The following is a 17347-nucleotide window of genomic DNA, read 5'->3' on the forward strand; positions in this document are numbered from 1 at the left end:
AAACAACAAAGAAAATGGACAGAGGATGTCAGGAGGAGAACAGCGTTATCTGGTAAGGGACACCACCAGGGGAATTTGACAAAAGGCCAGTGATGGAATTGATTAGATTCCTTATGTGAACAGAGGGTGGGTAAGGACAGAAGCCGAGGTGGGGAGAAGGGCAGTGTTGTCAGAGTCACGCCCTTCCCCAGGGGTACCCCCTCCCTGCCCTAGCTGCTTAAAGTCAGTGCCATTTCAGGAAGGCCGGCACCTTACACACTCACCCAAGGGCTGTGAGGCCCTCAGATCACCTCGGTCTTTAAAACCAACTGCACTATGGAGAACAGTATGGAGGTTCCTTAAAAAACTACAAATAGAACTACCATATGACCCAGCAATCCCACTACTGGGCATATACCCTGAGAAAACCATAATTCAAAAAGAGTCATGTACCAAAATGTTTATTGCAGCTCTATTTACGATAGCCAGGACATGGAAGCAACCTAAGTGTCCATCAACAGATGAATGGATAAGGAAGATGTGGCACATAGATACAATGGAATATTACTCAGCCATAAAAAGAAATGAAACTGAGTTATTTGTAATGAGGTGGATAGACCTGGAGTCTGTCATACAGAGTGAAGTAAGTCAGAAGGATAAAAACAAATACCATATGCTAACACATATATATGGAATCTAAAAAAAAAATGTCATGAAGAGATTAGTGGTAGGATGGGAATAAAACACAGACCTACTAGAGCATGGACTTGAGGATATGGGGAGGGGGAAGGGTAAGCTGTGATGATGTGAGAGAGTGGCAGGGACATATACACACTACCAAATGTAAATTAGATAGCTAGTGGGAAGCTGCAGCATAGCACAGGGAGTTCACCTCTGTGCTTTGTGACCACCTAGAGGGGTGGGATAGGGAGGGTGGGAGGGAGGGTGACACAAGAGGGAAGAGTTATGGGAACCTATGTATATGTATAACTGATTCACTTTGTTGTAAAGGAAAAACTAACACACTATTGTAAAACAGTTATACTCAAATAAAGATGTTAAAAAAAAAAAAAACCAACTGCAAAGTTGTTTCTCTCAAACCCAATTACCAATAATTCCTCGCAGAAAATGGAATCTGTGTTTCCTTAGAACCTTCTGCCTGATGGAGGCCTTTTGCTATTCTCTTTAGACATAGAGCTGGTATCTTTTCTGATGGATCACCAGATAATGATTCCATAGAACTCTTTCCCCTAAGCCAGCCGCCTGCCCCCAACATGTACCCAGGGCCTTGATATCGAATTTCTAGAACATATACAGGTCAGAATCAGACTCCTGTCTGTCACCATCATCCCCTGCCTCCTAGCTCGATACATTCTAGCATGAATTACTAGCCACTTAGCTGCTTCTTGTGTTCTTCTGGATGAGCATGTTTGGAAAATATAATATGCCAATATTATATTACCATATTCCCACTGAGAACTCCCCCACTCAGATGGCTATTTTCTGTGTGCCTCACATAGTCTGAGAGCAAAATCAGGAGAATGGAGACTGAAAATATATAGAAGGAGAGATTTTGAAGGAACCCATCTGCACCTCTGAAGGTGTTTCTCCTGCAGTTGCACATAATGCCAAAGCAACCTCAGTTCTGTCTGCCTGTCTGGAAAAAACAAAACAAAACAAAAGATAAAACACTTCCCATTTGTATTTGGATTGTTCAAAGCCCTTACATTATTGCTGAATTGCTTCTTGGCTCCATCTCTTGTGTAAATGGACTATAAGTTTGGAGGGCACTTTGTTTTCAATATCCTAGGCCAATAGCTTTCAAACTTTTCGATTGCAACCCAAGTATGAAATACATTTCTGTTGGCACGTAGTAGACTCATACCCATATATGCATGTATGTGTATACACATAGCTACATATACATGTGACACAAAAGTTCCATGAAACACTACTTACCTTCACTACATGAAACGTAAAGGAACTGGGGAATGAGACACACATTTTAACTCTTCTCCATCCAAGGAGGTATTTGGAACCTGATCAACTTAAACATGCTTCTTCCCACTGTGGTTTGAAATCAGCAGCATAGCTGCTGCTGTTGGCCCCAAGAGTTCAAGGAGAAAGGTACCAGTTTGTAAGGTGGTCCCCAAAGAAGAGGGTAGTACAAGGCCCCAGGCCTGCATGGCCCACTTTCCCTCTGGGAATCAATTTGAGGTGCAAAGGGACACTGACAGCAGCCCCTTGGCAGAGCACTGAATCCAGGTGGCATAAGCATCTGTGGCTCGCCCCATGCCCTCAGGACAAGGAAGCCAGGGCTCTGCTGAGAAAAGCAATTACCATGGTTTGCCTTGGGCTGTCCTTAGAGTTGGACCTGTGGTGAGGGGCCGATGAAGGTCAGTAGGGGAAAATGTCCCCACGGGGTCTATAAGTAGCTGTCCATCTGTCCAAAGAAGGGTAATGTAAGGTCATGATAAAGCAGTGGGTGGAGGTCAGGCACTAGAGACACAGAAAGCAATAAGACATCAATAAGATGAGCAAAGAGGCCATAACACTAAGGATGGCTCAGAGTTTCATTTTATCCATCCAAGTATAGTGAGCTCATTAGGAAATGAGCTAGGATAATTAGTCATTAGGAAATTTAAACGAAACTAGCAAGGTGCCACTAGGACCCTAAAAGAATGTCTAAACACACGTGTGTGCACACACACACTCACACACACACACACAAAACTGATAATACCGACTGTTGTTAAAGATGTGAAGCAACTAGAACTCGCATACATCTCTGGTGGGGATACAAAATGATACTGCCACTTAAGAAATGGTTTGGTGGCTTTTTATAAACATACACTGAGACTCAATCTAGCAATTCTACTCCTATGTATTTACCCATGAGAAAGAAACACTTATGTTCACATACATGTTTATAGAAATTTTATTCATGATCACACAAAACTGGAAACACCTTGAATGACCTTCAACTGGTGAATGAATAAACAAACGAGGATACACCCAGGCAATGCAGTATTAACTCAGCAGTAGAAAGAAAGGAACGTCTCTTGATATTCAACAACACACGTGAATCTCAATGTACTATGTGAAAGAAGCTAGACTCAAGACTCCCTTTTTTGCATTCATATGAAAGTGTAGAAAATATAAAACTGGAGGGACAGAGCGAAATCAGATTGGTTTGCCAGTGACTTTTGGTGGGAGGAAGATGACTACGAAAGGGCCATAAGAGGGAAGGTCGTGAGACAATACCTTCCTTATATGGTCAATGTTCTATATCTCGATTATGGTGGTAGATGCACATACCTCTGTCAAAACTCATAGAACCAAAAAGAGTATAACCCAAAAGGGTAAATTTTACTGTACATAAATTATACCTCGATAAAAAAAATGAATGTGAAAAAAACGTATAATAGGAAGAGCCTGGATTTGTTGGTCAAATTGATGTGGGCTGGTTCAAACACAGCGTCACCCTTTACTAGCTGTGTGATCTGAGCCAAGTTACCAAACTCTCTGCATCTCTGTACTTTCATAGGCACAATAGGGGATGGTATCTCCCACAAGAAGCTATTGTAATAGATAAATAAGAAAGAGTATATATATCGTTAAGGGTTGTGCTGTCCAATACCATAGCCACTAGCCACGTAGGGCTACTGAGAACTTTAAATGGGGTCCGTGGGACTAAGCAACTGACTTTTAATCTTATTTAATTTTAACCAATTTAAACTGAAATTTCAAAAAAACTGATACCTGATCCAGTTATTAGCAAACTTTTAAATATGCTTGGAATAACTTGGGTATGTGAATCTACCTTTTCTAGTGTACATTTTATGAAATATAAATGCTGATCAAGTATTTCTGGTGAAAAGTTAGCATATGAATTGGGATGCTTGAGAAGTGTAAACTATTCCCAGGATACTGTAGACTCAGTATGACAAAAAATATAAAATATCTCATTAGTAATTTTTCATACTGAGCATATACTTAAATGACAGTATTTTGGATATTTTGGTTAAATAAAATATAATATTACAATTAATTTCACCTGTTACTTTTTACTTTTTAAACTTTTTCTCTTGATTTTAAAGCGCACGTGTAGCTTGTTATATATTTACTCGACAATGTCAGTTTAAGGCATTACCTGGTATACTGTTGTTATTATTATACGGAGTTACAAGTTGGATGCTTAATCCAGGAAAATATTGAAGAAAATACAGCAGCTCAGAGAATGTTTCTACAATGTAACTGAAAGTGTTGCAAAGAACATTTGTTACCTGATTTACCAGTGGAGAACATCTAGGAAGAAATGCAGTTTATAGTCAGAGATGTGAAATAAACCACAAGAGAGTTCTATATGAAAAGAATGTCATAAGAATAATGGTGAACACACATAATGAACTGCATTCATTGTCACCATCAGCCTTGTTTTGACGGAATGGCTCTGTTACCTTAAAGAAGAGATCATTATTTGGCCTTCAAGAATTATTTTCTCCCCTGATTATGTAATTACAGCCATGACAAGACTGCACTCTGATGAAAGGATTGGACAGAGCACAACAGACTCCCTCTTCAGCAGGAAACTTCTCCAACAGACCAGGAAATGAACAACGCCTCACCTTAGATTTTAGGGAGTTGGGTGGGGTTGATCCCCTTGGTCTCCAAGGTCTCTCAGTGCCAAGACCTACAAGGTATACTTCTCAAATAAATTCTCACTTTCTCTGTCCCCTTTCCAAAGTCAAGAAGAGGCTTGAGAGGTCCATGTGGAAGACAGAATGACACACCAGTAGCTTTACGCAGCTGTGGTCAGCTCGAGCCACCTCACATCTGTGTTAACTAAAGGCATCTCAGACATTTCAGACAAGGGAAAACAGATGTAACACCCTGTCACATTGTAATATAAAGCTCTACATTAACTTGGCATAGGGACTACCTCGAGCATACAATGATCATTTGCTAGATGTAAGGGAAAACGTAGAGAGATACCAGCCCAGAGAATAAATGCCTGGCTCTTCAGTCAAGTTCTTTACTAGCATCTTCACAGTCTTTACCCCCACTATTCTCCAAGGTCATTCGACATTCTAGGAAAACGGACCTCTACTCATCAGACTCTGTTTCTCTTCTTATGCTGGACTTTACCAGGCATGCCTTTCTCCCATGCTCTAGCAGTTCATCATTTAAACCTACTCATCTGCAAGTCTCCCCAAGTTCATCAAGTTAGAATTAATTTTCCTTAGTGAGCCCCTAACATGCAGGAATCACACCTCTAATACAAATTAGACTGTGATCACTACCCTACTAGAGTCACTTACGTCTTTCCAGTAGATTTTGAGTCTCATGTACCAGCCTCATCAAACAAAATACATTTCATGAAAGTGTGTTACTTTTGCTGAATTGAACACAAAAGCTCACTGTTTTTTCCAGCTGTATTACTCAAGAGCATTCAGAGTCCACAAAAATTATAGTCTCTTTGCTAACTGGCCATATGGTACACAATCTCAGTTTCTGTCAGCATCTCCAGTGAAGAAGGTTAAAGTCTAATGACCCCTAGAGACCAATTAAATTGGGCTTAATCTCCAAACCACAGAATGTATACCCAGGTGCAAAACAGCATCACCCTCTAAAAACCTTCAATATGGTCATGGTCTAGATAGTGTCAGGATATAATTTATTCCCTTGGTATTAAATGCCTTCTAGAATCTGAACCCCAAATACTTATGCAGCACTTATTCTTGTACCTGACAACCATCTATTCTATGCAATTAGACTGGCTAGCTCATGGACTTACAAATCTACACTGTCTGTCCAACTCTTGCCTTATGTCATTCTTGACATTTGGAATGCCCTTCACTTCTTCACCTCTTCCTCCCCAGGGCCAAAGTACTGATAATCGGATTGGTAACACTGAGAAAAAGAACTGGTCTTTTACAGCACATCCCTAACTCAACTATTTTGGGGATCTGCCTGTAAAGATCACATCCTCTGCACCACAGTGCTGTGGTGTTACAGAGACAGGCTTCCATGGGAGAGCTTCTTATTTTTGTTAACATCTTTGTTGGAGTATAATTGCTTTACATTGTTGTGTTAGTTGCTGCTGGATAACAAAGTGAATCAGCTGTACGTGTGTGTGTGTGTGTGTGTGTGTGTGTATATATCCCCATATCCCCTCCCTCTTGCACCTCCCTCCCTATCCCACCCCTCTAGGTGGTCACAAAGCACTGAGCTGATCTCCCTGTGCTATGCGGCTGCTTCCCACTAGCTATCTATTTTATGTTTGGTAGTGTATATATGTCCATGCCACTCTCTTATTTTGTCCCAACTTACCCTTCCCTCTCCCTGTGTCCCATGGGGGAGCTTTTGATTCACTATTTCTGCCTGTGACTGGAAGGATGAGTTCAATTCTGGGAAGAAGTATTAGCAAGACCATTTCCTCCTACATGCTTTTCAAAGCAACAAAGCTGCCATTTGATCTCCTTTTGTCTCACCCTTTGTTTCTGTCTCAAATGGTTTCATTCTTGGGCAGGTAAAAGAGGAACTTTGTTTATTGGCCACTTCAAAGGCCAACAAACTAGACTGTGCAAGCTCCCTGAGGGTAAGAACCCTTATCTTTCCTGCTTTCCTCATGGGCCGGAACACAACCGCAGGGGCACGATCAACCTTGATAAGAATGAATGGAGAGCAAGGTCAACAGAATTGGTTTTAGGGAAGTTGCCTTGCCTGGTGTATCTTGCTTCTCTGTAGGTGCGATGACACTATGTATTTTTTTCCCCAAAAAAAGACTGACTTCAGCAAGACAAAAAAAAAATTACATGTATCTTGGCACATTCTTCATTTTGATTCATGCACCACTTCAGATCAGAATGTCTCACTGTTCTAAATGACCAAGGGGTTTCAGGCACCCTGTTTTAGGAAAGGAACTGCACAGTGGCAAACTCACCCACCATATCAACAGAGTCAGAGAAACAGAAATCTCTCAGCTGAAAGGACATCTGCAGCAATGTCCACCTATCCTACTGGGCTCTGACCACAGGAGCATGAATAATCCTCTTACCTCTACAGGCTTACTTGTGCAAACAGGAATGACCTCAGTCCTGGGAACGTTCATCCAAACCTTCCCACAGATGTGATCTACTGCCCAATAACAAAGGTATATTTCTGCCTCCTGGTGTGATTAGAGGCATGAAAATGTAAGCTTCCCAAAGCCATTTACACTCCTAGTCATCTCTACTAGCCTTTACAACTTTAGGAAGGAATCTAGGTCATTTCCGAAGCTGGGACCTTGTTGCTAAGGGAATTATTTCAGCACTTGTCTCCGTCCTAGAAAATCAGGGTATTTCTACCCTGACATTCACTTCTCTCCTTCTTCTTAATGTACTTGCGTTCACCCCAAGCCTTCTACCTAATAAAATAACTGGAATCTTATATGTTTCCACCACTCTTAGTAACTGAGCAGCCAACTTAGATACCAGAGTAGGGATGCTGGAACTTTGACATGCACTGCTCAGAAGAGACCACTGTCAAGCAGAAGCCCACGTGCTGATCTCTCTGCTCTGACAGCCACTCCCGCTCCTCGAAGAGGAAAACTCACGAAGCAGTAGCTCAGCCATATCATCTGAAGCTACTGTCCACAACAGGCAACTTGTCCTGCTGTGAATGAGTGACCTCCACCAGCACAGCCTGTGTGGGTCTGACCACAAGTCACTAGTAAATGTTGGATAATGAGACATGCCTCCTTTGCTCAAATCAATCCATCTAGCTGAAGTGGTCAGTCAAGTTCTTTCACTGAGAAAGATCACACACTATAAACAAGGTATAAACAAGCAGTGTATCATTAGGGTCACTGAAACAATTAGTTGTGTGTGTTTTTTTTTTAATCTAGTCCCTAAGTGGAATCACTTGGTTTCCTAGATAATTTATTCTTTAACTGGTGGTCCCACTAAAAAAATGCAATGTAAGTGGAAACTCAATAAACGTGATCATATTAAACAAAAGATGTAAGTCACGGCCAGTTCTTCTCTATGCACAGGTGTTGGCATCTGGCAGCATTTCCGGGAAACCCTCACTCCTACCAGTGATATTTGCTTTCCTCTCCTATAAAGTTGTTCATAAAACATGATTTTCCAAATAATTTAAGGTATATAAATAGCACGAATCCCTCCACCCAGATCTCATAAAAAGAAGCACAGACTTAAAAAAAAGTACTTAAGAGATCACTGAAGTCAAGTACCTTCACTTCTGGGCTGCAATCCTGCTCACACACCTAAGACACTGACTTTAGCTCCCATTTGTTGAAGGCTTATTGAGTCAACCACCACACTAGATGCTTTACAAACATTATCCCTCATTCTCACAACAATCTCATTAGATCAATCTTTTATCCCCATTTTACAGGTGAGGGAATTGAGAAGGTAAGTCCCTTGCCCAAAGTTACAACTGCTAAGTGTACAGCTGAGATCTGAATTCAGGACTATCTGACTCCAATGCTTGTGTTCATACTGTTAAAACTCATGAAATCTTGGCTACATACCTCATACAATTCAATAATGATGTTTCCCATCAGACCTCTGCTGCTCTTAATGTTCTCCATGGCCAGGGTGAAGTAGATCCCACGTGCGTCTGAGATGTAGAGGTTGTACGTGTCATTCTGGTTCCATTCCTGGACAGCTGCGAACACTTGGTTCTCATTGGTACTAATGATGTGCATGTCCTATAAGAAGATGGAAGGCCTGTAAGGCAGCAGATCTTCATATCTCCTTGCCCACTGAGACCCAGAGTAATTACCATGACTTACGAAACGGCTGAGAAAAAGCTTGAGTTATAGGCATTGTTAAACAATTCTGTGTCAGGCCAAGGCTATAAATTATGAGCTTCATGATTTCTGTTACTTGCTAAGTGACAGTAAGATAGGTGTAAGGGGCTTTGGTGGGTATGATTTTCCATGGCTTCAAGGGATTTATCCACTTTCATTTTTTATTTTTGTAACTGAAAGTTGGTCTTTGCTAACGGAGACATACAACCTCGCAAGAGGAAACCCACACGTGCAAAAGTGACAGGTCCTATCCCTTCGTTAGACCTTCATTTATGATTTCCAACTTTTTAGGGTAACGGTTTTCACGCCTTTCTTTGGAATCTTCAGATGGGGATTGCAAGAAGGGTGGCACAGAGGCATAGCCGATGGGTGGGGCTCTGGGCTTCCAACTCTGCTGTAAACAGAGCAGCCCTACTGAGATCTGTTATGTCCTGGAGTTCTGTGTAATATTTTAGGAGTAAAAGGTGAAGGGGGTTCTGCTGCTAATACAGTAATGTTTGAAAACCACAGATATACAGGTAAGGATACTCACTCTAGAATTTAGTGTTCTGAGTCATAATATAAGCTCTGCTATAAATCAGCTGTATGATATTGGATGCATCAGTTTCCCTGAGCTTCCATTTTCTCACTGAAAGAGTGAAGAGGCTGGGCTGCCAATAAAAATAGCTGACATTTGGGCACATTCTAAGTCATCTAAATGTATTATTTCAATTTAAAAAATCCAATAATTCTACAATGGAGGTAGGATGATTATTCCCGTTTTACGGAGGAGTAAACTATGGCACACAGAGGTTTACCAACTTGCTTCAGATCATATAACTCTTTAAGTAGCCAAACCATGTTTTGAACCTCTGTGATATGACTGTAACCTAATTGTTAGCCTCTAACTATTTGTATATACAGCCTCTAAGTCAGAAGTTGCAAACCAACGACCCATGAAATGAATATGAATCACAATTGTTTGGTTTGACCATAACCTCTATCAAATACCTGAAAATGTAGTATTTTAGGTAGAGTCAGCACTCATTGGAGTCTTAGCCCTACATACCTATGATCTGCCCTTATACAGTAATGTTAACTTCTTGGTCCCTGAAGCCACTTTAGTTTGTATTCCTGAACTGGGTCATTTCTAAAATCAAATCTAACAGTTCAGAATTCCAAATCGTTTTTAAAAGCCAATTGGCATATGTGGCTAGGCACTGTACAAAGATTACCACAAACTCAAGTCATTACCTAAGGAACTTACACTGTCAGGAAGAAATGTTAGCCTGGATAGATATCAGACTAAATAAGAGCAATTTAAAAAATGTATAACTATACAGGTGTATATGCTAACGAGTAATATCATCCCAGGAAAGCAAAAAGTGAGGCACCCTTGTCACTGTGGCAAAAAGCACTGGTAATAGGGACACAGGCAAGTGGAGTCGCAGTAAGTAAATAACTAGGGTGGATCTAGCCTTCATCTTATTTGACAACCTTTCCCAGAAATGGTTTCAACAAAAAAAGGAGGCAGCAATGTCTCTAATGTCAGAACCATGCAGAGCTCCTCCAAGTCAATTGTACAAAGAAGCAAACTCATCTGGACAGCTGGGAGGGGGCAAAAGTGAGAAAGTGAGCTCTGGATCCTTTATTGGAGATTCTCTGTCAGATCTCAGCCTCTAGCCTTGGACTGCCTAGGTCACCTTTACTAAGACCTCATTTGCTCATTTGTGCTTTCACACCTTGTAGAATTACAGGTTCCTGCTGAGGTGCTTGAAAATGGAAATAAGGCTTAAAAACCCTGTTATGAAGTCATGTTGTGTGGTGTGGAATGAAAGCCCAAGAACCTAGTAGGAGGGGAAATAGCAGCTGCAGGAACTATGTATTAAATTCACTTATTAACCTGTTAAAAATGCAACAGAAATGCCTGGCTTTCCCCAGATGTTTTGGTCATAAAAATGAATGAGCTAAGTTATTTTAGACTAAACTGATGTAAAAGAAGTGAGGGAGAAAAAACAACTTAAAACACTGGGGCATGGTCAGGATTAGAGGCAGCCAGATTTGCTGTGAGTGCATCTTAGTTTAGACCTGCACTGGGATTATGTTACCTGGTGAGCAGGTATTCCAGGCTCTAGGATGAGAGACTACTCTCTAGTATATAGAATTATGGGATGTCCACTTGAGAAATCCTTAATTTATCAAAGTCACATAGCTAATAAATTTTATTACTCAGATTTGAACCTAAGACTATCTGAATAAAGAGGCTAAACTCCTTACCAGTGGGGGTATAATTCGGTGTGTATCAAAATGACCCGGAGATCCTAATAGCATACAGACTCATGGGTCCCAATGCCTGAGATTCTGATTCATCGTGTCTGGTTGTGGAGCCTTAGATTCTACCACCTGAGCAAGCCCTCCAGATGATTCTAGTGAGTGCAATCTAGGGAATCACTCTTTGAAAAACTCTGAACTATGTGCCCTCTCTCCTAATAGGTCTTAGAGTTGAATAGGGGTCAACCAATAATGAGAATATTAAGTCTTCCAGAACAAAGAAGAGCATCATTAGTTAAAAATGGTCCTATAGGAATCTGAATGACAATAAAGCTTATTTCTTTCATCTTGCTACCCTAATTTAACTCCAAAGCATGTGTCACTTCCTTATCAAAACAATTATAAATAACACTCCTCCTACATCCTCCCAATACAGTCACTAGGGAGAATCATGGTTGCTTTTTGAAAATCTAAACCTATGACTTCCTAGGTGAACAATAGTAAAAATACTTCCGCGTTATTGATTGAAACATTTTCTTGTAATTCGGGCCTAATGTAACTTCATTCATTTCAGAAACACCTATGTGATTAAGCATTTGCCATGTGCCAAACACCATATATAAATACAGATAGGAACAAAACGTAGAACATGACTTCAAGAATATGCACACCTGGTGGTGGAGACATCACAAACTCAGGTGGCCTTTCGTGAACTTGACTAAGGACTACAATAGATGTACTGAAAAGGGTGAACAACGGCTTACGGGTGAGAGACAAGTGGAGTATTCAAGGGAATGTATAGAACTTGGAATAACCTGAAGGCAATTTTCCTCTGAGGGAGGTGAGGCTAGACAGCGGCCACATCATAAGGGGTTCTGTATGGCACACTGAAGTTCTACCTTGAAGGAAGCACAAAGCTGACACAAGATTTGAAGCAGGAGAAAGGGAGGATTAGGGTTGGTTAATTAATGCATAGATTTTGTTGAAGATGATCAAATTCATTACATGATAATATCCAATGTGGAAGCATTGTGAAGAGTGGATTTAAATGGGGCAATGCTAGAAGGAAGGGAGAAGGCTTAAAAGGTCACCACAACCATCTGGGCAGTAATGCACAAGGGCCTGAACTGAAGAAGTAGATTCTCTGTGAGAACTCTATGAAATGAACTTGTGAGATATTAAGGAGGTAGAATCTACAGAAGGGAGAAGGACGTATCTTGAATATCTCAGATACCTGCATAACAAAATTTTCTGCTTTTTATTTAGAGTATTCATTACAATCAAAGTTAACAATCACTTCTATAATTATTTGTGTGATATCTGCCTCTCTCATTAGACTATAATGAGTTCTCAGATGGCAGACACTGTGTCTCTCTTATTTGTCACTTTATTTTTAGTGCTTACCAGAGTATCTAGCACATGGCAGACATCCAACAATAGTTTATTGAGTAAATAAATGGAGTAAGTAAGTAAATAAATGGAGTAAGTAAATAAAAGGAGGAGACAGAAGGGCCAAAAGGTAGCGACTCTGAGCTCAGTTGTTAAATGGGTTCTTTAAGGGAATGTACCTTGAATAGGCAGTTAACGATATAGTTCAGAGTTTAATGGGGAGATATCTGCTGGGGCTGTGGATACAGGAGTCATCAGTGTGAAGAGAAGGGATGAGGTCACTCAAGAACCATGAAGAATGCAACGGGAATTTAGGAATATCACCACTTTAAGGAAGGCAAGGGAAGGGGATCCAGAAAAGGAAATCAGGAGAAAAACACTGCCAAAGGGAAGAGTATCAAGTGTGGATTTTTTTCCCCGAACAGTGTCAGATGCTCCAGAGAGTTTAAAAAAAAAAAAAAAAAAAAACCCAAAAGATAAAGATGTAGAGACGTCTAATTGGATTTGGCATGCAGATAGCCACTGGTTACAATGGCTAGCAGATTTTTAACGGGACAGTGGAGAGATGGATGTGGGAGAGCTGAGGGCAACTAGCAGTAGGTCCAAGAGTGAATAGAAAGTGAGAAAAGAGGTTAAAACTACAGATAACTCTTTAAGAATTGAGGCCATGGCACAGCAAGGAAGGATAAATCAGTATTCAGGGAAATGTAAAAATTAAGGACAATTTTTCCTAAGGAAATTAAGGAAAGGTTAACATCATTGTCATTATCATTATAATAAATTATCTAAAACATATTTCCCCCTGTTCTCTTTCATTATTCAAAGTGGGATTAACTGTATTCTACCGTCAAAAACAAACCCAGACTCAGGTAAGGAGAGGGTTGATTGGAAAAGACTATTGGAATAGGGAGAACACTCTGATCAAAGTATCTGCAAGCACCTCGGAGTGAAGGCAGAAAAGAATTACTCGTATTGGGAGAAGTAAAGCAAGGCTAGACTGAACTGCAGGGGGTGGGGTGAGGGGTAGTTAAACAGGAAATTGTTTTCCTTAGGGTCAAGCGATTCTCTTAAGGAGAAAAGCCAGACTTAAGTCTGGTCCAGTCAAATTAGCAGGCATTTCGTCCAGATTGGTCAGTGGGGACAAACAGTTCAGTGAATCATTTATGAGACAAAGAACAGGAATCTGGTCTTGCCAGAGGTAAATACGGGGCACATTTAAGAGAAGGGCAGTTCTTTGCAGTAAGCCATATCCAGGAACACAAAAGGGTGGGGGGATTTCTTAAATGTTGCTGTTTCCAGGAGCTTAGGGCTCAAGTCAAGCTCAACATTGATAACCGCCAAACTGAGTTCCGTATAGAAACAAACACGAAAGAGTAGCGAGTTAAGAACGAGTCCAGAATCGAAGAGGCAAGAGGAGGTCTATCAGACTCAGAGGGGTCCAGGGAGGCAGGCAACTCTGAGAGCAAGGGCAGCCTGGGACACGACCCCACGAGGAACTCGCCCAACAGGTTAAGAGTGTCAGTAGCATTGCCCCTGGAACACAATCGCTGCTTCGACTTGCCCAGCACTTTACACTCTACCGACGACGAGCCATTTGCTGCATCCTTACAACTTTGCCAGACGGAATGGTATTATGATGGATGGTATCATTCTACAGATGAGAAGACGTGGGCTCATAGATGAGCAGCAGGCAGAGCTGGAATGAAAGCCCTGAGTTTCTGCTCTTGAGCTCCATCTCCTTTTCCCGAGGCTGCCATGGCTTCTGTCATCTCTCTCCAAGCCCTCCGCAGGTGCGTGCTTTACACGGCCATCGGCCTGAGACTCAGCGCCAGCCCAATGCCCAGGGGCTGGGTTATGGAGGACTCAGCACAAGGCTGCTGCTCTTAATAGTGTCACTCTTTATTAATGGCCTTCATCTCCTTTCCTGCAAAACACTCTAAAGCCATGGAGTGCTCCGGGAGAGTGTATTCTGCACAGTCAGCTGGTAGTAGAGGTAGGAGGGCCGTGATGATGGGTAGATTTGCCGTGTTTCTGTTTCTAAGCAAGATGCCCAGCAGCGACTGCAGCACAACGTGGAACAGTGACAACTTGCTGAAAAGCCATTTCCGTTTCTAAACAATGGAGAAAGAACCAATCTCCCTCCATCCACTCTGTCCTCACCTCCTCGGCCCATAACCATCCAGCTATCTTCACAACAGCCCTCATGTTAATGAGAAGCTGTTCTGGACGAAGTTCTCTCAAAGGGGCTGCACGGATGGTAGTCTACCACACACAGTACATTGCCATGGGGTTGCTAATCATTGATGGAATGTTCTAGGGTTGTGACTGATGCCAGGCTTCATTTATCCCCACCTGCAGCCACATTGCCCAGGGGAGCAAACTGTTTGCTTTTCTGAGAAGTTTAAAAATACATAAAACAGGCATACATACAAGAGGCAAAACAGGCCCTACATGTCCTCTTCTGCAAGCAGGGATACCTCTTTCCTGCTTGGGTTTAGAATATCTGATGGGTACATCCTGCAAGCGTAGTCCTATACAATGGGCCTATAAAGCCAATCACAGAGACATTAGAGAAAATGAGAAATTAATGCCCATGGCCCCTGAGGCTACTTCCCACGGTCCCTGCGAACCTCATCAGCCTCTCCACCTCTCTCTGTGCAACCCAGTCTCCCAATATAGTTTTCCAGTTTGTTAAATGAACCATACTCTCTCTTAAAATCGGGCCAGCATATGTATTTTCTACCAGCTTCCCGAACACTTGCTTGCAGGGTTAACTCCTTATCTGTCTTGAATCATCTTAAGCATCACTTTCTTTAGGAAACTCGTCTTCTCTACCCATATTTGGTGAGCTCCAACTATCATGTCACAATGGCCCTTGAACTTCTGTACCTATAATATACCCACAGTTGCTTGTTCAGTGTCCCTTCTCTGCCAGAATACAACCTCCATTAAGGCAGGGAACGTTTGTATCTTATTTACCACTCTAACCACAGAGCTTAGTTCAGTGCCTGGCACAGAGTAGAAACTTAAATGGAAGAAAGAATAGATGGATGGGTGAATAAACGAAGGAACAAAGGAATGAATGGGTATGTGCCTGCTTATGTGAATAGGTGAGTGTATAAAAGCAACCAGGGGTAGATGGTTGCCCACGTTCTTATCCCATAATCCCTTCTACCTCTGTACTCATTTCGCCTTTCATGATGTTTCCTAGCACCAACTTAGAGATCCAAGTCTTTGTAACATTGCCTTTGATACATGTCCAACCTGAGACTTTGCTTCTTTGCAGCCTTAATAGGTGATGTAGCTAAAGCCTTCCCACGTTCATACCGAGGTTCTAAGATCTGTCTCCTCCCAGAAGCCACTGTTCACAGGGGATGAGGCCCACAGAGGAAGTTTTATGAATTTCCAATACAGGAGTTAAAATGCCATGATTTGATATTAATTTTAGAGTAAATTATTCCTTTTTAATTACTCATAGTGGCAGAAGGGAGTGGAAACACAGGCAGTGCATTTATATTTAGCATTAAAAGGTAGAGAGAAGCAAGAAGAGACTAACCTCTCCGTATCTATCTATCTATCTATCTATCTATCTATCTATCTATCTATCTATCTATCTATGGTTTCCACCTGGACCATTCTAAGCCTGGCCCTCTACTTGTCAATAAGGCCCTTGTGAAAGGGAGCGGCCTTCAGAAGAGATTGCAAAGCTAGTGTTCCTTTCACTAACCAGTCCTGGGAAATGACCCAAGATTATATCGGATGTTCGAATCATAGGAAATCAAAGCTCTTGCCCGTGTACCCTGCTGAGAGGGGAACACAGAACCCAGATTCAGCGACATCAGCAGAGGCTAAACCCCGCAGTGGTAAGTCAGGCTGAATGCCAGCTGTCTCCCAGGCAGGGATCAAACCTTCTGCAGCCCAACAAGGCAGCCTCTCCCCACCGCTTTATCCGGCAGGACCCAGGGAAGCAGGTGGTGTGTACCTTGGGCAGCGAGTACTTGGGCAGCTTTATCTGAGTGAAGGCTTCTCTCCGGTAAGACACGTAGTAGCTGGCTCTGCCACCGGTTGTTACCTGTATCGTGGGGAAAACACAAAAGGTCAGATGGGGCTACGGATCACGGCACAAGGTGGAAAGCAGAAGCCTCTCCATCCACAGCCACAGTGGGTTTGTGACAACCTTTTAGGGAATACTCCCTGTTGGCTTTGATCCTCCAACCCCACAGTGCCCTGAGTTGCTCCTGTGACACAGCACTTAGACAATAAGTGAGCAATTCCAACAGTCTTTCCCTGTGGCTGGCAGTGTCTGTGAGAGCAGGGGCTCTGCACCCTGTCACGGTGCTCTGAATACATACACACTTAATAAATATTTTCAACTGAAAACAGAGAAGCTACTGATGTCTGCTGTACCCATGATCTATATATTCTTTTTTTTTCCAACAGCTTTTAATCCACTGCAATGATGACATGATTGTCAAAGAAAATTTGTTTTCTATCTGAACAATCACTATTGCTCAAAGCCTTATGACTTTGAAATTAATTTCACTTCCTCTCTGAGCACAATGTTTTTCCTTCCTACTTACGAATCCACGCATTGAGCAGATATTTACTGATTCTTTCCATGTGTTAGTTAATTCAAGGCATCAAAAGTCAGAGAAAGAACTCTGGGTTTGAAAGTCAGAAATCTTAGGTCTGAGTCTCAGTTCTACTAGCTCATGGCAGGGGTCGTCAACATCTGAAACCTCACTTGGCAACAGATGGATTCTTAGAGGAACCTGGAAACCACTCCAAGAAATGGTCCCCTGGCCTGGGCTTGCTGGAAAGTCTCACTAACATGGCATAGTTCTGCAGATGGCTGCTCTTGGCCCAATTACCCTAACTCAGGGGAAATTAATATTCACAGGAGAAGGCAAC

The 17347-nt window shown here is 41.9% G+C and overlaps 1 protein-coding gene across 1 annotated transcript in view; it reads right to left on the minus strand.

Moving 5' to 3' along the window:
* SORCS3 (sortilin related VPS10 domain containing receptor 3) overlaps positions 1 to 17347 on the minus strand; it is a 592231-nt gene that overhangs the window by 95399 nt on the left and 479485 nt on the right. The window contains exons 8-9 of the mRNA XM_059052766.2: positions 16419 to 16508; positions 8516 to 8695 (exon numbers count right to left, since the gene is read on the minus strand). Of these exons, the coding sequence (XP_058908749.1) occupies positions 8516 to 8695; positions 16419 to 16508 (270 nt within the window). The remainder of the gene's footprint in view (positions 1 to 8515; positions 8696 to 16418; positions 16509 to 17347) is intronic.

Source organism: Kogia breviceps, chromosome 2 (genome assembly GCF_026419965.1).
Source record: "Kogia breviceps isolate mKogBre1 chromosome 2, mKogBre1 haplotype 1, whole genome shotgun sequence".
In the NCBI taxonomy this organism is placed as follows: Eukaryota; Metazoa; Chordata; class Mammalia; order Artiodactyla; family Physeteridae; genus Kogia; species Kogia breviceps.